This window comes from Trypanosoma melophagium (genome assembly GCF_022059095.1).
Source record: "Trypanosoma melophagium isolate St. Kilda chromosome Unknown ctg23segment0, whole genome shotgun sequence".
NCBI lineage: Eukaryota > Euglenozoa > Kinetoplastea > Trypanosomatida > Trypanosomatidae > Trypanosoma > Trypanosoma melophagium.
This window is the reverse complement of record NW_027125153.1, coordinates 152,849-177,568: the sequence shown is the minus strand read 5'-3', so window position 1 is coordinate 177,568 and position 24,720 is coordinate 152,849. Positions and strand designations below refer to the sequence as shown.

Sequence of the window (24,720 nt, the reverse complement as noted above, 5' to 3'; positions counted from 1 at the left end):
TTTCGTTTCTTAAACATCCTTCTTTTCATTGCCTTCTCTTCAGTCTTTTCCCTGTTAAATGAGTCCAACAGTTGTAATACCAAAGAATAATAATAAAAACAAAACAAAAAAAAACTAATCATTCACCTCTCACTCTATCTTTCATAACACTCTATGGTAATTGAAAGAGTCTCCTCTCAACGAATAGAGAGAATACCCCCAAAGAAATACGACCAAACACAAAGTACGCTAATAATAATAGTAATAAAAACAAGAACAAGAACCACGCGATATTGTATGGTTGCTTCACCACACACACACACACACCTCTTTACTCACCCTTTTTTCCCTCTCTCTCTTTCTTTTTCCTTTCTCTCTTGTGCGTTCAGAGAACTAGACCACCACAGCAAACTGAAGATAATACTCCTAGTAACAGTATATATATATATATATATATATATATATTAGTAACCATCATTTATTTTGAGAGTTCCCCCAAAGAAGGTCCAATATGAACATCGGCGTTAAAGGGCACATCGAGTTTCATATCCGGCCATAAACTACCAATAACTTCAGATGTAGATGACATAATAGTCGTTACATCATGCATTACCTCATTTGCTACAGATGCGTGGGCATCTATCCAGACACAATCATGTACAGTATTCACTAGAAAAGCCTTGTTATCATAGTTATTTCGCTCATAAAAACGTCGAATAATTTTACCACACATAATTTGTACAATTTCACCAGCCAATCCCTGTACAGGATAATTCTTTAATCTGGGAACGCTTTTACGGTCCTTGGTAAAATCAAACTTACTTCCTGTGGGTACTACAAAGTAACGCATAGGCTCTGTTAACAATATCATACGTCGCATCGCAGGTGCCCAAGTGGGTGCATCTAATGTACGTAAACGCAATAATCGATCTGCTCCAGCCTCGACACAGTCTGTTACTAATCGATAATAACGACCAAGTTCTTTATAATGTTGTTCTTCTGCCGCAATAAGTCGTTCTACTTCCTGCTCTGTTAACCCTGTTGTTGTCGCAATGGTAGAAATACCTGCACCATATTGCCGTTGAAACGAGAAGGTTTTCGCTTGTTGACGTAATTGAATATAATGAGGATCTTTTTCTCTTTTGGCTTTGCGAACCACATCTTCATAGGGTTCCTTTGTCATAAGTGCTACACGAAGACAGTGAAAATCCACCTTATCTCTTAATTCTTGCAGCATACGAGTATCACGACTAAGTGCTGCTAATACAACTACTTCCAATTGACTATAATCGGCTTCTATCATTCGTCCTATACCACTTCCAAAGCGTGATACAATGAGACGACGTAAATCTTCCTCTTTTGGAATATTTTGTAAATTTGGTGACTGAGATGAGAGACGACCAGTAGCGGTAACGACATGACAGAGTTCACCATGTACACGATCTCGACACTCTGGTAAAACAGCACGGAATAAAGCTCCTTCTTCAAATAACTGCATCTTTTTTTCGGTAAATCGTAACTGTTGAAGTGCCTTAAAGAAAGAGAGATCAATTTGCCTTTCTGCGGAAAGTAACACTGTAATACGTTCAATAGCGTCAGCCCCTGATGATGCATTACGTCCACGTAGACATCTATGTAATAACGGATGAAGTCTTACGGGGGTTACAATCCACAACAAACCCCGTGTAGAGGCACGTTCCTGCGGATGTGTATTACACTTCCCGGTATTTAACGCACATGGAAGCGGTTGGGTACTGCGGAATGGATCTCGTGTCGTACCGGCGAGAGCGGCACAATGTGAGATGAGCGCTCTAATAGCTTTCGCCACTCCATCACCCCCTCCTTTAATACTATGACTACTATTCTTATCAGTGTTATTATTATTATTATTATTATTATTATTATTATTATTATTATTATTATTATTATTATTATTATTTTTATTATTATTATTCGCATTATTAATATTATTAGTATTGGGAGGGATGAACTCCCGGGCGGCGGCTTCCCAGTTAGCCCGGGCAGAAAATCCGGCATGTTCGGCAGCATCCACGAGGCCCATAAAGTCATTCTCAAAACTATCACTGCCCTCTCCTGGGGGCGGAAAGGCACGATGGAGATCACAGAAACACACCCGTTCCAGTCCGAGAATTCCCCCTTCATCATTATGGCGGCCAAGTACGGTTTCTGACATTGTTTGCACTATACCTGTTTCTACCAGTGCGGTGAGTTTATCATGCGCACAGTTGGTGAGAATGAGGAGGTTACGTAGATCGTAGCTTTTCTTTCCATGCTTTTTTAGGGGTTGTAACGCACGTAGGGGTTTATAACTGGCAATTTTTTCCTTCAATTGCATCACAGTGAGTAATTCAGGTTCATCTGTTACAGGGACCACATCATCAATGGCAACATTATACCGGAGTTCATCCTCACTATCACTACTGGGACAATGTAAGCAAAAGGATTCAAGAAAATTACCAGGTCGTACCTTGCATGTCACTACCACGACAGCTGTACAATTTAAAAGATTATCCAAAGTATTTCGTGCTGTAAATTTTTCTATGGTCGATAAAGCCGAACGTATAGATGCTTCTGTGAGACCAGAAGCTCCGCGTTTGTTATGGCTAACATTTCCACCGCTAGTAGTTCCTGTTAATCCCAAGAGAGTATCTGGTTGTGTGTAGGCATCTGGTATTGGTGTTCCTGTTACACGGCAGACCGCATGTGGCAATATCGCCGTTACTGGTGTTTTCGCCTGTTGAGGTGATAAATAACGAGAACTTAAATGACGACAAAGTGCCCCACCATATATGATAGTACTAATATCTTGTGGAGATCTAAAGTTAATTCGCTTTCGTACTTCATCATCCATACCAGTAGTAAACTCCATAATTTTATCATTCACAAGTTTTTCCAATTTTTCATGGGTTGTTTTTAACTGTTGAGAGAATTTTGTTACTTCTGCTTGATTAGCAAGTTGTAAACCACGAATTTCCATCTCTGTAGCAGCTAATAATCCATCCATACGGTGTAAAATAGAAATAAGTTGACGCGTATTCACAGCGATATCAAGTTGTTTTTCAAAAATTATCTTTAATTTCTCAAGGGAATGTAATTTACCTTGTCCCATATTATACTGTAAAAGGGTTCGTTCCATGGTGCTTAAGTTATCGTGGTTAAAACCCCGTAAAAGATACTGTGCATACTGTGCACACCAAATACGACCACCATTATGCAGAAACTCTCGTAATTTTTCACTATCCCGCAGAAACAAAAGAACACGTTTTACGTCCCATGCGATAATAATACCACCAGAAGCAAGTGGCTGAGGTTTATGTTTCTTTCCCAATAATCCATTTTCACTTCCTGTTGGTAACGCTTCTGGAATACAACGTTTAGGATCTACAAATGATTTCACATCACCATTGGCACTCAATTTCGCCGTTAGCGTCTCCACAGGCGGTGATTTTCTCGCCCCCTCCCCATCCAATGAGGGCCATAATTGACCATGAAACTCTACAATACCATTACGAGCAGAGAAAGGGTTATCGGCACGACGAGCTGCCGTCACATTAGCAGATTTTACTTCTACAAAGAAACAACCACAATTACGTAATTTCGTACGCCATTCCTTTTCCCGTTCAAGTCGTTCATTATTGTTAAAAATAGCCTTAATATGTTCATCCAGGCGGCGATTCACTTTTCCATGTGCCATAGCACCTCCTCCTCCTCCTCCTCCTCCTCCCATATTTCCACTGCCATCGGCATTTATCATACCACCAATGCCAGACATGGAAAGATGATGTCCTTTTGGGACTATCGATTCCAAGAAATTTGGTACAATTTCACATGTTACAGATCGTCTATGTAACATGGCAAATGTATTAGGAGCCCGCGGTACCCGCAGTGCTCCATCTTCTGGCTGCATTAATCCCATCCATGTATAGCGTGAAAAGAGATCTAGCGCCTGTGCAAGTGTTGTTGTAAGTGTAGGTCGGTTTTGTCGTCGTAATCCTAGTTGATTTTCTATGTCTTGCAAGAGAATGGAAACCTTCTGCTTGCCTTTTCGCACAAGTGGAAACTGTGCAAAGCATTCCGCAGCAGTTCCTGTACCAATAATGTAAATGACATTTCTTTCACCAAGCAATAGTGGTTCTACAAACTCACCCGTGAGAAGATCCTGCATAGGTGGTACAGCCGCAGTAGCTGCATTAGAAGAGGCACTTGCCAATGGTGCAGATACAAACACCAACATCCAAGATTCTTTTTTTGCATTTCCTCCTCCAGTAGTAATATTAGTAGTATTAGTACTATTCGTATGAGCAGCATGCGTACGTGATGATGCACTGCGTTTACCAGGTGGTTGTAGAGCTGCTGCAGCTGTTGAGAGTTGTGCGTGCAGGAGAGATTTATTAAGAGGCGATTGCCCGGGAGTTGGACGAAATTCAAAGGCAGATGTTACAACTGCCATGGGTGAACAAGAATTGGGTGAGTGAATGAAATTATTCCAATCATCTGGGTAGGCGTTAAGTACAGCATTACTCAGTAATTCATTATTCAACTGTTCATCACGTTTAACTTTACAGAGTACCTCTCGAATTTTGGTGTAGGATAGAATAATGTGATCTGGTTCCTCCATCTCCTTCTTCCATCCCATCGCAGTTTGAAGACCACCAGCGGTAGTATTGGTCACACCACTTCTACCTATTCCACTAAACAATATTGCATTTTCCAAAAGTGTTGAGTTGGCAGAGGCGAGTGTAGGCACAAACAGCACTACCCATGCGGCGTGGAATTGACGTACCCACGACATGTAAACCGTTCGCACCTTATCCAGTCTACACTGCAGTGTTACCCCAGAGGCAATATCTGTAAAATCAATCTCAAAGTTAAAATCCCGCTTTGTGGAATATGCTACCGCAATGGCACGAACCGCCTTCCCAGGTTGTTGCATAAGAGTTGCTAAACGAAGATTTAGTGGATTTTCAAGATCTAACAGAGTACCTATTTCTGCGGCTGCCGTATTTACTCCACGGCCTTCTGTGGTTTTAACAGGAGAAGAGGTCCCATTAGGGTTGTTGTTGTTGTTGTTGTTGCTACTATTATTATTACTACTACTAGTATAGACTGGATTACTGTTCATATATTTTTGTTGAATCAAGTCTGCCTCCGCTACCACTGCTTCTACTGCTGCCTTCACCAAAGTTTCTTCTTTTCTATGTATCACCTCCACATCATCTTGTTGTCGTTTTTGTTTTTGTTGTTGTTCTTTTTTTTCTTTTTCTTTTTCCTTCTCTTCTTCTTTCTGTTGTGTTTGTCGTCTTGTGGTTTCCGTGTTTACTCTAGCGGCCTCTGCACGTGCAGTCTTACTTCGACTTCTCCGCTTTGTTATCATGGAAGATGCGAAGCGGCGGTATTCACGCAGTGCTGAACTCCCTATGTTTCTCCCAACAACAATAATACTACTACTACTACTACCATGATGATGATGATTGTTATTATTGTTACTATCAACGCCAGTACAAATAGCCCGCCGCCACGCAGGCAGTACAAGCAACGGTGTACACCGACGTAATGTGCGCTGCATATAAGCGGAATAAATGAATAAATGGAGAGAAAGAGGGAGGAGGAACCCCACAGAAAAAAAAAAAAACTATGTGATTATAAATAAAATAAGAAAAAAAAAATGGGAAGAAGGAAAATAAGAAGATTTTTTATGGATTACACAAGTGTGTCGACCCATCTATTAAAGATGTCACGAGGCAGAAAATGAATATTATATATATATATATATATATAATATAATATGCTACAGGTATATTTAATGAAGAATTTACTAAACACACACAGCAATGCATTTTTAGCACGCCTTCCGTTGCAAAAACAAAAAAGATTGAGAAAAAAAAAAAGAAAACGTCGAAAGAGCATTCAAATGCCTCCACAAGGCACAAATATATACACACACACAAACACATAGAAGCGGCTATAAAATCATTCACAGTCACGTAGATAAATCCAATCTAATACGAATATATATATATATATATATTTACTTATTTCATTCTTACTGTTATTATCCTACCCCCACTACGATCATACGACCAACACCAATACTAATTCCGGAATAATAATAATAATAATAATAACAACGTCCTGAATAATAGCTACTGTCACAGCCGTCATTGTTGTTCTTGTTGCCCCCTTTCTTCTTCTGTTTTTCTCTTATTATTATCATTATTCCTCTTCTTCCTCCTCTTGCTACTCCTTTTTTTTTTCTATTATTTCTTACTGCACCAGCTTCTCCAAGTCCTTAATACTCTGCAGAAAATCCACCTTTGTTGTCGTCTGTCTTAACTTCTGAGCAAAATCCCGCATGGCTGTGGTGACCTTCTTCCCATGCGTGCTAGCTAACAAGCCTTCCCGCTCTGAGATAATATCAACCGTCACACTCACCACCACCTCCCGCTGCATCTCCGTACTTGTCGCCGCCGCCTCTACGAGTTGCAATAACACCTGACACCACACATCATTCGAGATGGATGTATCCTCAATAAGATCGGAGTACGTACCCTCGTGATTGTGACTGAGTGTGTTGAGGAATTGCAGCACCAGTGGGGGTTGATGACATTGCAGTAAGTACTGCAGTGCCTGATGATACTGCTGCTGCTCCTGCATAAGACTGAGGGCGGTGGAGAGAATTGTCTCTGGCGCCGGACGTCTGCCTTGGAAAGAACTTGTGGCATGTGCAGAGGAAGATCCATTCGCGGCGGTTTGACGACTCATAACGGTTTCTCGCAGTGTACGTAATTCCTCCCGCATTTGCCGCATCTCCTCCACCACACCACTCGACATAACTAGACTCAACTCCCGCTGCAGGGCACTGTTTTCATTCTCCAACATCTTTAGAGATCCATTAATGCTACCAAGGAGCTCAGCGAGTTCGCGCCGCACCACACCTTGTACCGTCTGATCGAGTTGACTGACGAATTGCGTGGTGCTTTCCTTTAGGGCTTCATCCAGGCGATTTTTAAGAACTTGTTTTTGGGCATTACGAACACGATTTCCCATTGCTTGGCGCACCTCATGATCGAGATGCGTCGCTATAGACTCTTCCACGCCACGAGTTACTCCCTTCGCAATGTTGCGGGATAAGGCATCCATAAGCATGACAAGTGCGTAAGTATCAAAGGCGGCGGAACTGGTACCACTTGCGGATTGTTGCTGTTGTTGTTGGTGCTGTAGCTGTAATGGTAATTTCTGCATTTGTTGCTGCAGTTCTGTCATTTGTGCCTCTAAGCCGAGGTTTAGAAGTTGCTCATGATCACGACGAATCGTATCCGGGACCAATTGAAGGATCTGTGAGGTGTTGGCCATTGCAGATTCTAGGCGTTTTAATGCCTGACGCACTTCATCTTCAGACTGCGAAACAGCAGCTGCCAGTACACCATCAGTTGGAGCTTGTGGAAGAGAAGCGTTATGCAGTGCAGGCCGTGTGGTATTACCACCAGTATTAGTACTAGTACTACCAGCAGCAACAGTAGTATTAGTATTAGTAACTCCAGGACTAGTCTTATGAGCCACATCCTCTCTTTTCACGGCATCTGTTGTTGTTGTTGTTGTTGTTGTTGTTCCTGTCTTTGATAACGTCGATGAGGATGGTGGAGTTATTCCACTAGTGGCTGCCAGTCCAGCTGTCGCCGGTCGACTGCCGTGCACATACGGACTTGTGCGTTGTGGAACAGACGAGGTGGTTGATGTCCCTGCAGCAGCAATGGTATTATTATTATTATTATTATTATTATTATTATGATTGTTGTTATTGCTGGCGCTGGTGCCGCTGTGTACCTGTGAAGGAGAAAGACCCAATTGATTTACCAAATTTGCAATAATTCTGCTTCCCGCCCGTGCTTCAATGGTTCTCCCGCCGACATTCCCAGAGGCCGTTGTGGTTGTTATTGTCGTCTTCACATCTGCAGTGGGAGTGGGACTCGTCTCTTTTCCCTTTGTTGTTGCTGCTGTTGTTATGGTTGCTGCTTTCTTTCTTTGTTCCTGTGATTGTGTCTGTTTTTCTAGCTCTTGCTGCGTGGCGGTTTCATCTCCCTTCTTCTCTGGTCCTCTTAACACAAACACCGTGAGTCGATCAGATATATCCACCAACACACTGCTGACTCCACCCACACGGTTAAAACACAATCCACCTCGTCGTACTTGAGCTGGCATTACATACTGTGTACACAAAAAGTTCTCCGGTGGCTGTACAGATACAACCGCCACGCGCTTCTTATCATCAAACACGGCGAATGTCTCACGTGAGCTCTCCATTGCCACAATAGAAGCATCTGGACCAACCACAAAACGGCGGAGGAGTGTTGGTTCGGCATCACCGGTGAGAGTCCATTGAAAGACGGCTTGTGTGGTGGCCGCCACAAGTACAGTGCTGCTCTCTTCCAGTGGTGTATCCAATAACTGCAGTGCCCGCACGGTATCACCACCGCAGCACAACCACGATGGTGTATTGCGATTCTGCAATGTACACGCAGCCACCATTGTTGGTTCTGTTGTAAAGGCAAACCAACCACCAGAACCCACCGCACATAAAGCCGGAGTATTATCATTATTATTATTACTGTTCTGGATGCTGACAGCTCGCTGCAGTGTACGTAATGAGGTGCTGTTCTGTCGCAGTGTTGCCTCTAGCGGTTCTCTATCATATTTAGCTATTAACGTCGAGCTCTTGAGAATAGCGGCTTGTGTATCATACAAGATGAGTAGATCCGGCCGTTTATTCTCTGCGTTAATAAAGAACGAGAAACACGGTACAGTGACGGGGTCCTTTAGTTTAAAGTAGACCTTTACACTCAATCGCGCCCCACCCTCGGCGTTATCTGTATCACGACCCACACCAACAGAGTCATCTGTGACAACCCACACAAAGAATTCCCCTTCAGCCGCAGAGGCCGCAACATTACTGCGGTAATTCACAAATCGTACGGCGTGAATGGGTTTTGTGTGGGCCCGCAGAGAACCTTTTAACAGCGTGGCGCGTTGTACGACGCGGAGGGTTTGTGAGCGTTTCATGGTGTATGCCAAGTAGGAGTGAGAGTCGGCTAACACTCGCGGTGTTTCTGGTACTTCTGTAAATATGGCCGCATCTGTGGAGTTGACAGATCCCTCGTTAACACCAGACCCCGGACGGCCGAAAAGATCTATCACCACAGTCATTTATTCGCACCTTTTTTTTTTTTGTGTGTGTGTTTTTTTTTATTTTTTTTCGTTGTTTGTTTGCTCTTGTTTTTTTTTTCCTTTCTTTTTTTTTTGCGTTTCTTCTTTTCCTTTATTTCCTTCCTTCGCTCTTTCGGTGCTTACTTATGTAAATAATACCCTGTGTGTAACACGTATGATGTATTTTCTCGTTAATTCTCTTAACGTCTTCAAGTTGCTCCTTCTCTCTTTTTCACACACTTCTTTCTCTATTCCTTATTCCTTCTTCAGAACTACAAACCCGTTTTCCCTTCCCGTTAAATAAATTAGAAAGAAAAAAAAAATGGTGCATAAATAACAAATAAAAATAAACACAATAACAGCAATAATAATAATAAATAAATAAATGAATAAATAATAAAAATAAAAAGATGTAATTCCCTTCAGACATCTGTTTTTTTTTTTTCGCTCCCTTTTTTTCCTTTTTTATCCTCACCTTAATAGAGTGGTGATACACATTGTCACTCAGACACGCACACTCCCTGTGTCTCTCTTTCCCTTCCCTTACCTTGTTTCTTCGTTTCAACAATAAGAATAATCTAAACCTTGCTCTTCCGCATAATAAATCAAATAAAATAGAAGAAATAAAGAGTAATAAAATAATTTTGTGTAAGAATCAACTTTTTTCCCCATGAGATCATATGTGCATCCCAATATTTTTCCTCTAAAATTGTTTTTCCTAAAAAAAAAAACAACAAAGCTGACGAAATGGAAGTGCTGAGAAGTCCCTTTTAACCCGCCTCCCGCTCAGGCGGTGTGAGGGTGGGTTTTTCAGAGAACTTTCTTTTGGCAGACTGTGAAGAAGAAAAGATAACAAAATTTACGCAAGGTTCGATCATTCATTTCGGAAGCTATCAGGAAAAAAAAACTGCATAAACAGCGATAAAAACAACGTGAGGAAAAAAAAATAAAAAAATATATAAAATAAAATGGTCATGTAAACAGAAGAAGAGTGATACTTAACAAAGACACTAAAAAAAAAAAACATGACGAAGGACCCCCCAAAAGTAATGCCTGACATGTTAAAAGGGACATCCCTCCCTCCCTTTTTCCCCCACCCCTAACATGAACAGTAGTTTTGTTAAAAGATGACACAAGATAAATCATCCACTTACAAGAAGAAATATGAATCAAGTAAATAAATTATTGTTTTCGTATTGGCGAAGAGAAGGCCATCTATATATATACCCACATATATATATATATATATATATATATATATATATATATATATATATAAACAGAAACAAGAACAAAAAATTAAAAAATATCAAAGAACGTTCTTTGGTTGTTCTTTTTTTTTGTCGTGAAATATCGTTTTAATAACTTCCCCACGTTTATTTTTCTTTTTTTTCCCTTTCCCTTTTAAGAGAACGTTCACAGACACACGTATTTACACACAGAGAGAGAGAGAGAGAAATAGAAATATCAAGTACCAAAGGCTCTACACTATGGCCTTTTTTTTCTTTAAACCTTTTCTCTCTCTTTTCTTTTCTTTTCTTTACATGTGTGCCTTCTTATCCTTTACCTTCCACGGCATGGCGGCATGTACGTCACGTTCGCGAATAACTCTGCGGTACATCACAATAGCACGATCGAGTACTGCGTGATCGCGTGCACGCTAGGAGTCAAATGCCGGTAATTGCAGAGCGGCGGCCAAATCATTACTTTCCACAAGTGTTTTATACCCCTTTGGGAGATTTGTTTCAAATACAGGAATCGTATTGCCCTTTTCATCCTTCTCCCGTAGCATTTCCGAATAAGCCGCAATACCAAATGCAAGGCGGGAGCAATCCATAATTTTATTTTTCAGAATAGCTGTAACATTCTCTGTCCAGAAGACTTGAACCTTCGCACAGCCCTCACCGGCCACACGCAGGATTTGATCACCCATCCCGGCATCTCCAAAACGAGAAAGAATCTTATCTTTATACTGCACAATATCCACTCCAGTGGGTACTCGCAGTGTGGGGAGGAAATCCTTCTCTAATGCCTCCTTTAATAATCGGTAAATGTCTGGATCCTGCATACCTTCGTGAATGTACTTCATGCCCAGCAGAAGTGCGGGGAAAGTGAGAAGAATGTGGGAGGAGTTTAATATACGCACCTTGGCGTTTTCATATCCCGGCACATCTGAAGAGAATGTAACTCCCACACGATCCCACGGTGGACGAATCCTGTTATTAAATTTATCTTCAATCACCCATTGACAAAAATCCTCCGCCACAACTGGCTGACGATCGGCAATGCCTGTCATTTTATTTAACTCAATCCGTTTATCTGGTGTGGTGGCGGGTGTAATGCGATCGACCATGCTGTTTGGAATCATGACATGTTTTTCAATCCACGCCGCTAATTGCATATCCGCACTGCGGGCAAAACTGAGAACCGCCTTCTTTGCCACTTCCCCGTTATGCCGCAAGTTATCACAGGACATAATTGTAAAAGGAGCCACTCCAGCATCACGGCGACGACGTAGACCTCCGACAATATAACCAAATACCGTTTTGGGAGTGTGTGGGTTATGTAGATCGTGTCGGACGCCTTTATTGGAAACGTAAAAAACACCTTTCTTTTCATCAATGTTGTATCCACCCTCTGTGATGGTGAGGGAGACAATTTTGATACATGGATCAGTTAACACACTTAACCCTTTTGCCTGTTCCTTCGGGGCATAGAAGTAATCCAACATCTATCCCATTAAATATTGCGATGGTTTCCCGTCTGTTGGAATTGTGGTGAGTGTGTGTATAAGCAATCCTGTTTTTTAAAGTCTTGATACATGGCGCCTTTCATTTGCGCCTGCAGGAACATTTACACCAATGATGCCCCAATCAATATAACAATCTCTGTCTTTTCCTGCAGAGGCGGAGAAGATCCCGGACGTAGAGAATGAAATGACCGTGGCAAAACTGTCCCACACCAAAGTGCATAATGCCCGGAGTGACATTACTCCGGTCAAATCCAAGTCCCTCCACACATGGTGGAATGTCCTTGATTGTACTGTTGTGTAACTCCATGAATGTATTCTTCTTTTTGTTTTTTTTCTTTTCTTTGATTATTTATATTGTCCCTTGTACTTTTGTTTGGAGTATACAAAAATAATACGGTTTAGTGAAGATAATGTCTTTTTTTTTTGTTGTTTAATTGCCATTCTTTATATATTTCTCTTCCGTATTCTTTGATCTGTCGTGACGGGAGTGAGAGGAGAGACCAAGAAAGTGAGAAGAAACAGAAAAAAAAAGAAGGAGAAGAAAACTGAAAGGCCCCTGAAGCTCAATTACTCAAACAAAATAACATAGAAAGAAAGGAAAAGAAAATAACGAAATAGATAGAAAAAAAAAGACAAAAAGAGATAAATGAGAAAAGTGTCAAAAAGAAAAAAAAGACGCAGAGACAATTCCGTAAGAAAGTCAGTTTAAAGACCCGTAGTCTCAAAAGCAAAAGAAAAAAAAATGTTCCATTTGTGTTTTTATTTTTATTTTCTCTTCCGTTATTTTTCTTTTTTTCTCTTTGTTTGACTGTAACTCCCGCCCCTCTTTTCCGTTCAACAATAATTCTTTTTAAAATGACTGCTGGAAATAATAAGAACTGAAACACTGCGCTTATCGTAATATCGTTGGAGTGTGGGGGTATATATATATATATATATATATATATATATATATATATATATGAATATATACAATACTCACTGTTACTTTTGATTTCATTCCAATTCTTTTTCTTTCCTTTCTTCTTTCCAATCGCACGCACCCACACCCCCATCACTCCTTTTTTTTCTTCTCTTTTTTCTTTTTTTTCTTCTGATTTTATTCCCCGCTGTTTTGTTTGACGTTTTCTTTCCCCTTTTCACTCCGTGTGGGCCGTTAACGAAAGACGATCATTCCGACAAATAAACAACGAAAGAAAGAAAAACAAACAGCAGTAAAACTGAACCCACAAAGAGGGTCTCTCAATCCTTCTTTCTTTCTTTTTTTCTTCTCTTGAACAGACAACTGTAGAGAGAATAAACAAGAAGAGGAAAACAGAAGAAGTACGCAAACACAAGAGAAATAAGGTGAAAATATATATCATGTATTTATATCAATATTTGCATTATATGCGGAAAAGAAAAAAAGCATAACAATAATAATGGTGATAGTAATAATAATACTAATAGTAATAGGTGTAAGAATGGACCACAAGGAAATAAGATAATAATAAAAAAAAGAGGATCATAATAAAGAGAAGAAACGAATTAAAAAAAAAATGAAAAAAACTCCAAAGAAATCCGAACACTCTCTGAAAAAAGAAAAATGTTGCGTGTTGTACACGTCCTTTTTCAGTCCACCATGTATATATATATATATATATATATATATAAGTATAATTATAAGTATACTGAAATACACTGGACCACTCACTGTTTAACTATTAGCCTCAACAACAACAACGAAAAACAAAAAAGACGACAAAAAAAAAGAAAAACGAGCATAACTAAATAAAATAAAAATGAGTAAAATAGAATTTTTCTCTTTTTTTCTTTTCTTTTCTTTTTTTTTCTTCCTCTCTAGAGGAATGCATGAATTCGAAAAACGATACGTCTACTCTGCGTTAGTTAGGCACATAGATGGAGTACCAAGAAGAAAAAAAAGTGCAATGAGAGCAACAAATAATAATAACAATAATAATAACAATGAGTCATCGTTACCTGAACTTCCTGTAGAGAGCCCCACAGAGAGAATCCAAGAAAAAAAAAAAAGAGGAATAAATGTGGATAAGGAGATGTCGTCAATCTGAAGAAAACAAACAACTCCCCAAAAAAAGAAAACAGCAAATGAATGAGATAATTATGACTATTATTGATGATTATTGCTATTATTATCATTATTATAATTTCTCTTTCCTTCTTTTTTTTTCTTTTCTCTCCATCCATTTGTTCTTTCCTTGAAAAGAGCATAACTGATAACATGTGCGAACGACGTTCTTCTACGCATGTAACTTTTCGTTTCTTTCTTTTCATTTTTATACGCGCCCACATATAAAATATAAATAAATAAATATAAATGAATATACTTATATACGTGTAGGAGTGTGTATTTCTTTCTCTTTTTCTATCTCTGCTACACAACTTAATCCTTCCTTTTCATATATTTCGCTCCTTACATATCTTCACTTATGACTACCAGCCGTTTCTCTTATTTATTTATTTTTTATTTATTACAGCAGCGCACAAACAAATGAATCACAAAATATTTTTTTTTTTACTCTTTCTTTTATTTTCTTACAATCACAGAGGACTCTCTCTTTAGCTTCTTTAAACTGTATTTATAGGATTTTATTATATATATATATATATATATATATATATATATAAACTCTTCGACCACTCTTCCTAGAGGTCCGTATGATGAGAATAAACATCAATCAATTGTAATAAAAGAGAAAATAAGAAAAAGAAAAATATCCATTTCTAGTGGATCCCTCTTTCACTGTATATTCCTTCCATTCTATCGGATTTCTTTGATTTCTCTTTAGTTAAATTGTTTGAATTTCTATTAATAGTGATAGTATTGGTATTATTAGTATTATTATATTCATAAGGACCATCAAAATACTATCATTTTGATCGCCTTATCATTCTTCTTTTGCTCGTTGTATTCCTCTTCTTAATCCTTTATTCACGCATACGTATTGCCCACAATATATAAATATATATAAATATAAATATAAATATAAATATAAATATATATATATCAGAAGCATGTATTCAAAAAAGGCGCACATTACTACAGCCATCTAAAGATGCTCTTCTAAATTTGTTTCGTTTTTTTTTCTTACTCCTTTCTAATAATATCGTAACGTAATAATGTCTTTTTTTCATTCTTTCTCTCTTTTTCTATTTGTTTTTTCATTTATTTGATATTTTTTTTTCCTATATCCAAACAGCATTTTCCTTTTCTTCTCATATCGTCCTTTACTTTATATTACTTTATTTTCTCTCTTCTCCATTCTTTCTCTCCTTTATCGCTTACACCCAATGGACCCCACAGAATGAATACAATAGAGAGAAGAGAGAAAGTAAAGCACACACACATAGCCATATATATATATATATATATATATATATATATATATAATGAGGTATAAAAAAAAGAACGACGGAATATTGAAATTTAATAGTGGAAAGGAAAAGAGAAAAAACAAAAAAAAAAGATAAGAGATAAAAAAACCCACATTTTACATAAACAAAAGCAAACATTAATGCAAAAACAATGAGTATATATATATATATATATGAATAGCAGCAGCATTTTTATTATTATTACTATTACTACTATCGTCAATTCCTTTTTTTCCTTTTTTCCCAATATTTAGACGAGTCACTTCTCACATGTAAAAGGGATGTTTTGTAGAACAGCAAGAAAACAAAACAAAACAACAACAAATTCGTAACAAATATAAGGAGATTCATAAAAAGGAAAAAAAAGCACCCATTTCACGCACTGAAATGCGGGTAGAAATGCAAATAGTGATATACTATATATAAATATTAAATATATATATAAATAAATATAAATATAAATATAAATATAAATATAAATAAATAAATATATATATATATATATCGAATAAAGATAGGGAGAAGAGAAGAGAATTCACAGCCGTTTTCCTTCTCTTATCTATTGCAGTGTTTCATCCCCATTTTTTTTCTTTCGTTTCCGTTCATGTTGAGAAAAAAAAAAAAAAAACAATCAGAACGCACTCGTTACATCGTTTCCACGCAATAAAGAAAAGGAGAAAAAGAAAGAAAAAAAAATTGCGAACAAGAAGCCGAAAAAAAAAAAAAACGAAAAAAAAAACGTCAAAAAACAAAAAAAAAGCATCAGCATAAGGAAGAGTGTACCACGAGGAATGGCGATGGGGGAAGGAGAGAGCGAAAAAGAAAAAAAAAATGGCAAACACCGAAATAAAAAACAAATACAACAACAACAACAACAAAAAAAAAAAAAAAACGCAAATAAAAACAAAAAAGGGAAATGTGAAGGAAAAAAAGAAAAATCTCACACGCTCACGCAACATTTGGGTAACTGCGTGACGATGGCCATCAAGGCATAAATAAAAAGTATATAATATATATATATATATATATATATATATATATATATATACTTATAAGCATATGCTCCCGAAAGAGGATACATAAAAATACATAGAGATAAATATAATCATTTTTTGTTCATATTTAAATAGATGCACTTAAAATACGGATAAAATTATATGTGCACGAGTAAATACACATATAATATTTTTCTTTAACTGCCCCCTATATATATGTATATATATATTTATTTATATGTTCATAAGTGAAACAATAAAAAAAAAAAAACGTGCTTGCCAGAAAAAAAAAAGTCCAAGTTAAAATCTCTCTATTTTGGGTGTATGCATTTGCCTTGTTCCTAATATGCATACAAATAGTGGTGTAGGCCTATGCTCTTCATCACACCCTCTCTTCGAGAACCTCAATATGTTGAAAGATCCCTCTTTCTCTTTCTCTTTCTGTTTCGCTAATCCCATATGCGAAAACAATTAAATAAAAACAAAAAAACAAAAACGAAAAAAAAAATTTGGCAATCAATAGAGAAATAAAACAATAATGAAAAAAAAAGAAGAAAATCAAAGTATCTTTCTCCCCAACATCCAACCCGTAAACCCGACATCCCACAGAAACGTGACACACACACAAAAAAAAAAAAAAAAAAAAAAACAAATGCCAATGCACCTCTTTCTTCCTCTTCTTCTTTTTCTCTTTCTATTCCTTCAAGTGCTTTCTTTGCCACTTCTTTTGATCTCTGAGGACGGTTTACACCATTAACTCTATATTCTTTCTTCCGGTTACGTGTAAATAATAGTGATAATAATAGTAGTAATAATACTAATCTTTCAAAGTTGTAATACCTAGAAAAACCAACCAAAACAGACATTAATGATAAAAACACAACCACAATCACAAACATCACCATCACCAACAAACAAACAACAACAATAACAACCTCTTAACAACTCACATTACCAGTATGACGCATCCGGAAATAAAAATGAGGATTCTTAATCTAATCATGTTTAGTTTTAGCCTGATTTTGCCCCATGAGGAAAAGATAGACGTGCCCATGACAAAACAACTCTCGCAGTTTTATCCCTTGAAATATACTTTTTGAAATATATTTCTGCGATCTTTTTTTTTTCTTAATTATTTTTCTTCATTAATTATATTCATTTCTTTTTTTCTTTCTTCTCCAAGTAAAAGAGAAAGAACATATCTTTTTATGCGAAAAACGAAGAAGAAAGAGAGCACCCTCCCTGATTAAAGTTTAAGTTTTTTCTTCTTACAATTTTGCCTCCCTTTAGCCCATTGTTTTCTCACATGGAGATATGTACAATCCCTCCAATGTTGCCCACAGTTAAACCTACATTTTCCCTTATCCCTTCATTTACAAAGAGGTTAATAAACGGCATCTGTACGCACACACACGCATGAAAAAAAAAAAGAACCCCCACCATATCTTTTTCGTTCCCTCCCCTTTATTAGCGTTCTCTTTTCCTATTTTTTTTTCTCTTTTTTTCCTTGTATGCCCATATTCCCATCTTTCTTTTTCTTTTTTTAATAAAAAAAATGTTAGATATTATCTTGTCTATCCTCCAACACTGCTACTCTGTTATCATACTAGCAGCGCGGTAAATAGAAAAAAAAAAAACAATGCCTTTACATGGCGTATGGCGGTGGCCGAGTACCGGAAGTAACTGTCAAGGGACGAATCGCTCCATCCCACCACTGCTCCGCCTCTCCAAGCCACTGCCAAATCCCACCATGTCCAAAGTACTCCATGCGTGGACAACCCGGCACTTGACTGGGTTGAATAAACGACGCCGGCTGTTGGTGTTGATGCATTCCCATCGGTGGAAGCGATATCCACACACGGGAACTTATGCGACATAAGTAACTCGGCTCGGCGGTAATCGTGCGATCGTACCACCGTTGCACAATGCGCTGAAGCACATTAGGTGAAATAGCACTACGTGCGAGGGCATCCAGCGGTGGTGGTGGGGGTGGAAAGTATCGTATATTCGCTGGTACCGGTACATCTGGTAGTGGTTTATTCATACGTGCATGTTCGTTCGGGCGTGTTTTGCGCCGTCCACGTGCGGCTGTTGGTTCCTTCGGTACGGCTGGCACAATCGGCAGCGGCCCGGTGGCGTTATCGTCGATGCAGCCAATGTTGAGTGCGGGCATTTGATACTCCTGTGAAATGGGATCACTGAGTGGATTCGACTGCGGGCTGAGCCGCTGTGACCCGCTGAGGGAGTATGGATCATGACAGTAGCGCTGCGATGTGGTGGAACTCATCGACGGCTGCCGTGCGAATCCGGTGTTGGGGGATGAGGCGTATCCCTGCAGCTGCAATGTGAGGCTTGGCGATAATCCCCAATCGTCACTGCCGATAATGCCGTTGTGGCCGAGTGGCGGTGTGTCAATACCGGTGTCACTTAATGTAGGACGCAAGGCATTCGGCGTGGATGCATGACTCACTTGATGAAGAAGCGGGCCGCCCATGAGGGTGTTGTGTAAACTGTTGCAACTGCTGTTGTGGTTATTATTATTATTATTATTATTATTATTAATATTGTGATTATTTCCAAAGTCAATGCCTATCCCAATACCGGCAGTGCAGGGGACAGACACAGTTGCAGTCGCAGCTGTGGGGATACAAGGATTACTTGAAGGCGTGGCAGGAGTAATAGTTGTATTCGTAGTAGTAATGGCGGCATGGGTAGCAGCAACAGCATTAACAGCAGCAGCAGTTGTTGTAGTAGTATTAGTAGTAGTAGTAGTAGTAGTAGTAGTGGCAGTATTCGCATCATTGCTATTATTATTCTTATTATTATTGTTGTTATCCGCAGCAATAACTCCATTAGCACCATCATTGCAACACATACTACCACCACCGCCACCACCGCCACCGTTGCTGCTCTGGTTTCCCTCTATGGGGGCAGTACACCTTGTAAAAGGCATATTGCTTGATGATGTTTATTATTACTATTATTATTATTATTACTATTTTTTTTCTTTTTTTCTTGGCTGCTGAGTTTCTTTTTTATGTAGATTTCCCTTTGTTTATTTATTAAGAATAAATAATAAGAATAATAAACAAACAAAAAAACAAACAAGGAGATAGAAACAGAGAAAACGACCATAACTCAGTAAAAAAAAAAATGTACGTAAACATAAATGAAACAGTATATGTAAATGTGGTCTTTTTTTTCCTTCTTTTCTCTCACCTTTTTCTCTCCTCATCCACACAGAGTGTCCTCTCTGCCTCCTCTCACATCGTAGTATAAAACAAACAAACAAATAAAGATTCACAGATACACACACACACACAGACACATATAAATGCAGATAAACAAGCAAACAGTATAAAGCATAACTGTCACCACAATAAAAACAACAATGAAAGAAAAGGCACACACACAAACACACAACAGTACCCAATCCTTCCTGAGGTGGACACTATTTACAGTCTTGCCAGACTATAAAAAGCCTTCCTGGAGCAACCAAATTTCTTTTTTTTTTCTTTTTCCTTTGCATTCGAAGGATATTTGGATACAATAAAGACATGTGTCACTATTTGAAAACATGGTACTCGTCAACGCGGCCCTGTGGGACTACTACTGTTTGTAATGGAATAAAAGGTCTGCCTGCTAGAAAGATACCTTCTGCCTCTGCCTGATTAAGGCGACGAGAGCCAGTTGGCATGATTTCAAACAACGGCACACCGGTTGTAAACTTAAATGCAAAGTGATGAATATTCGACTTACCAGCTCCCATACGACTTTCTGGACTCTTTTTTACAACTGGAAACTCCTCATAGTCGGTGTGCATTGTGAGTGTGAAACCACCACGTGGAAGACGACGCAGTATCGCAAGACGTGCATTTTCAAGTTGTGACTGTGTGACCATACCAAAGTCTGCGGTAATAAGTCCCCACTGACCTTTAATCAGTGCCGCTTCATTGTTTATAAAGCGTGGATCACCGTAGAGACGGAACTGACGAATAGGTCTACCGCTTTTTGGGTGTACGTAGTGGTACGCACGGAGTATTGTGCTACGATGAAAGAGAGACGACATTTTGCGTTTTTTTTTTTCTTTCCTTTTTTATTAGCGCTAAAACAACCACCACTAGTAATACGACCACTACGACTAGTACCACCACCTCGACTACCTACAAGGATGCCCAGAAAGAAATCTCTCCCCTGTTTCTCTTCCTTGTTTTTGGTTCTCCCGTTCCCTCTTCTTTTTTTTTGGTTTACTTCACCCTGAAGATTTGAAGGCAAGCAAGAGACACAATAGTGTGTGTATGTGTGTGCAGGTGTGCAACAAACAAATAAAGGGAGAGAAGAAAGTGTGGCTATGGAAACATGACTAACAAAATAGAAGAACAACAGTTTTAAAAGTGTTAAAAGAAGAAATAAGAATACAAAAAAATATATATTCATTATAACCATCAATAAAAATTGTTCAAAAACAAAAATTCTGAAATCCTGCGGAAAAAAAAAACAATCTCAACAATAATTGTTTTGTACACCAATGTAAAGATATGTGAGTCAGAACGGGAGTTAAACATCCCATTACCGAATACATTTAAAGGGTAAAACTCGCTTTACGCCTCCATAAAGCCGTGCTATTGACACCTTCATTGTCACTGGAGGTGACATTCTCTTCTTCATTATCATCATAGCGGTTACAGGGGATGCATTTCGACGCGTCCCTCGCATTGCTCCTACCGCAGGTTCCCCACTGGATGAAATCTTTGAAACAGGATTAGTACTATTATTGTTACTAGTACTATTAGTGGTTTTTGTTGTTGTAGCCGCATCACTTGCGACAGTTGTCAACCGACTATATCCACGCAGGTGTTGACTTACCCATGGTGTAGACCACGCCACCCACTCTGGTGTGAGAGTCATGAATCCACGACTGAGATCGCGCAGAATACCTTCTGTTAGGTTGCGACCATGTCCTGCGAATTTTTTATTGGTATTACTATTATTATTGTTAGTGTTGCTGTTAGAATCATGCAGCGAATCATCAGCTTCGCGGCGGGCGAGGCAACGAACACCAATCTCCCGTCGAGGTAGAACGTAACCACGGTGAATTTTGTATCCCAGGCGATGTATGAGTTGATGCCAGTTCCACACCTTACGCGTTAGTTGATACTCTACGGCTGCCTTTTCAAGAAATAAACTCTCCAACTGCTTCTCAGAAACACCAATAAGTCCTGTCGAGAGGGAGATAGGAGAGGAAGGTGGTGAAAAGGCAGACGTAAACGTTGATGTTCCTTCTGGTTGTGAAGAACTCGTTGAAGCAATACCACCACTCCCACTACCACCATCACCAACAACAACTCTAGTACCAGCTTTCTCACCCATGATTGTATTATTACTACTATCCGCTTTTTCTGAGAGATGCTTAGATTCTGCAATAGCCTGTGTCGTCAAAGCCATGAGCTTAAATAAAGCACGTGCTGGAAGTGCTGAGGGTGAAGTACCTGCAGCATCAGCGGACTCTGCCAAATCGGTGGATGAAAAAACACACGATTCCTTTTCACCATCTTTAAGAAGAGAAAGCATTCCACGGTAAAGTTCGGTGCGTACACGTAGCGATTTTGTAATGCCTATATGTCGACCTAAATTTAAATTCTCTTCATAGGGATCTTCAATACAAAGCTCGTATCGAGTAGGGTGACGTTTGGTATTACTACCACTCCCACCACTATTTCCACTACTGACAATACCACCATTGCCGCCACCACCACCATTGTTAGCACCACCACCACTTATTGTAGAATGCATTGGTGGTACCACATCTTCCACATGCCATCCTAGCATCTTTTTTGTAGTAATACCAGGGCGGTTTAGTGAAATAACGTGATGTTGCCAATCAAATTCAAAAGAATAAAAATAGAAGAAACCCACTAACATATCTCCTGCTTCTCTATAAAGTGCCTCAAGTTCCTCTGGAGTGAGGGAGGGATCTACCATTGGAGCGTACTTTGGATCAAAATCTGTATAATTTACTAGTGACGCTGGAATATCTAATGGGTCAACATATGGTACGTGTTTTTTTTGTATAAGATAGTAAATCCACATAATGTTAATAGCATAACTTGTAAAATATCCATTTACAGAATTATTTACCCCACTCGTTTTACTCCAATCTTTTAGCACAATTGCACCAGGACGTGCACATGGGTGGCCCATTAAATACTGTCGTAACAGATTTGAATTACGTATCCCAAATGCACGAAAACTGAGATCAAAATCTACATTATACAATTCTGGTCTACATTCATCATGCACAGGTTGTACCTTAGCTCGCAATGCTGGTGTCACTAAAGCAGGTGTACACATTGCCGCTCGAATAGCAGAGGTGGTACTATCAAGAGTCATGGACATAACATCCCCTGTACGATTCCACCATACTTGCTGCACCCCCGCCGGCCCAACCGCATCCCGCACACTTCCCTCTAACATCACCCGATCCTCCCTTCCTGCTGATGCGTTAAGGACGAAACGGACACTTCGTGCGACAACGTCCTCCGCGTCCCTTCGTGCTGTGGTGAGAATGGGTGAAGATGCGTGGTGTTTAATAATGGGCACCCGTGCATGACTGATGGGTTCGAGATTAACAAAAGAAAAACCAGCGCGTCGCAGGAGTTCTGTGATGGAACGGACTGCGTTTCGCTCGAGTGGCGGCCATCCCCCGGCGTCCAGTGCTTCCACATCAACCACCGCAAAGTCAATATCTGCCATCCCATCCCATACACCCATAGCCACAGAGCTGCCAAAGATAAAAACCCGCGCCCGTTCATGCCAGCGGCGCACCACAATCTCAAGTTGTTCACGGGCCCGATGTGCTTCATGCATCTTTGCCGCGCCCGCATCGCGCCGTACGGCAATGTCGAGTACTTTTTTCCCCCACATGGCGATGGCGGCACGTCGGGCGTGGCAGGCGCGATCCCAAACGGGACAGAGGCGGGCGGCCAAACGGCGGAGTCGGGCGTGATCGGGGGCGAGGTCCGCGTGACGCTCCTCCGCGTGGGCGAGAAGGGCCGCGTGGGTTGTGAAGACACCATGCGGACAGGCATCGCAGGAGTAGAGCCGTGGGGCATGCGGTAATACACCCTCTTCTTCTTCTTCCTCTTCCTCTTCCTCTTCTTCCTCGTTATTAGTAGTAATATCATTTTCATTTTCATCAATAGATGTATTGTGACGGTTACGGTGATGTTGGTCTTCATCACTTACAGTGGAACCCTTACGGCCATCGTTGAGGGTTCCTTTCTTTGAAATGGTTTGATCAACTTCATTGCTACGTTCACTTGACAATGTGGGGGATGTGTCTGTGGTGAGACCCAATGTCTCATTATCACTGGCGGTCTTTCGACTCTTGCCAAACCGACACGATAAACCTTCCGAAGTAGAAACATCATCTTCAGCATCACATTCCATACTTCCCTTCGTTAACCTTTTTTTACCCATTCTAGACTCTGTTATGCGTGAATCCCTCACTTTTACTTGTGCCTCCTCCTCCTCCTCTCCCCCGTCTTCACCCACTTCATCCCGTAGATCATCTAATGTAATGTCGTCCTCATCCTCAGCTCGTGCTGCGGATTCCTGCCGTCCCTTGTGCAGCTGCCGCTGTGACTGCTCTTCTTCATTTTGCTGCTCCTTTTGCTGAAGCAGACGGCGATATTTGCTGGGCATTTCAATCTTCTTCTGCCCTCCACCCCACAGGTGCGAGCTCTCCGCTGTTTACTAATGATACGGATGAGAATCCGGAAACGAAACAAAACAAAAAAAAGAAAAGAAATAAAACAAAGGAATAAGGAGTAGGAAGAGCCAAACTATGGATGGACAACAACACCATCACCATAAAGGGGAACTAAGCATATACACACACAAAAAAAAAAGAGAAACAGGAACATTATTTCTCGGTTACACACACAAACAAGCACACAAAGCATGGGGATATCGCTTGTAAGTACAGTGCGATGCACAAATTAAAGAAATCAGAAGACCCTACACAGTGGAAAGCCCCCAAAAGACGCCAACAAGAAAAAAAAGAAAAAACGCGACGGATTAAGGGGGAGACAAAAAAAAAGGTGATATCCCGTTTCTCACCAGCTCTTGTTTTGTCGTCAATTAAAACAAAGACAAAACAAAAACAGAGAGACACCAAAAGCAGACGATTCTACTAAGAAAAGAAAACAACAACAACAATAACTATGGAAGTTCCTTTCTTATCATATTTCTACTTTTTTTCTCACGTTCCCGATATCCTTCCCTTTATTCTCATTCTTCATATGTATATATATAGGTTTCCAATTCCTTAACTTCAAACGTGCATACAAATAAGGAAAATATTTTAGAAAGCCAACA

At 39.6% G+C, this 24,720-nt stretch overlaps 6 protein-coding genes across 6 annotated transcripts; all 6 read right to left on the bottom strand.

Moving 5' to 3' along the window:
• Positions 1–457: 457 nt before the first annotated feature.
• On the bottom strand, positions 458–5,566 carry LSM04_008062 (DNA-directed DNA polymerase; the record flags this gene model as incomplete). The annotated part of the gene is made up of 1 exon (XM_067330212.1): positions 458–5,566. The coding sequence occupies one exon, from the start codon at positions 5,564–5,566 to the stop codon at positions 458–460; it is 5,109 nt and encodes a 1,702-aa protein (XP_067191538.1).
• Positions 5,567–6,264: 698 nt separating this feature from the next.
• LSM04_006981 (uncharacterized protein) lies at positions 6,265–9,201 on the bottom strand (the record flags this gene model as incomplete). Its single annotated transcript, XM_067330211.1, has 1 exon — positions 6,265–9,201. The coding sequence occupies one exon, from the start codon at positions 9,199–9,201 to the stop codon at positions 6,265–6,267; it is 2,937 nt and encodes a 978-aa protein (XP_067191509.1).
• A 1,540-nt stretch (positions 9,202–10,741) lies between these two features.
• Positions 10,742–11,932, bottom strand: LSM04_006077 (Mannitol dehydrogenase; the record flags this gene model as incomplete). Its single annotated transcript, XM_067330210.1, has 2 exons — positions 10,742–10,861; positions 10,916–11,932. 2 exons carry the CDS (start codon positions 11,930–11,932, stop codon positions 10,742–10,744), a joined length of 1,137 nt encoding a protein of 378 aa, XP_067191490.1.
• Positions 11,933–17,986: 6,054 nt separating this feature from the next.
• Positions 17,987–19,294, bottom strand: LSM04_002444 (uncharacterized protein; the record flags this gene model as incomplete). The annotated part of the gene is made up of 1 exon (XM_067330209.1): positions 17,987–19,294. One exon carries the CDS (start codon positions 19,292–19,294, stop codon positions 17,987–17,989), a length of 1,308 nt encoding a protein of 435 aa, XP_067191412.1.
• Positions 19,295–19,906: 612 nt separating this feature from the next.
• On the bottom strand, positions 19,907–20,410 carry LSM04_005458 (Ribosomal protein L10e/L16; the record flags this gene model as incomplete). The annotated part of the gene is made up of 1 exon (XM_067330208.1): positions 19,907–20,410. The coding sequence occupies one exon, from the start codon at positions 20,408–20,410 to the stop codon at positions 19,907–19,909; it is 504 nt and encodes a 167-aa protein (XP_067191480.1).
• A 500-nt stretch (positions 20,411–20,910) lies between these two features.
• LSM04_005293 (PAP/25A-associated) lies at positions 20,911–24,045 on the bottom strand (the record flags this gene model as incomplete). The annotated part of the gene is made up of 1 exon (XM_067330207.1): positions 20,911–24,045. The coding sequence occupies one exon, from the start codon at positions 24,043–24,045 to the stop codon at positions 20,911–20,913; it is 3,135 nt and encodes a 1,044-aa protein (XP_067191475.1).
• Between the last annotated feature and the right edge of the window lie 675 nt (positions 24,046–24,720).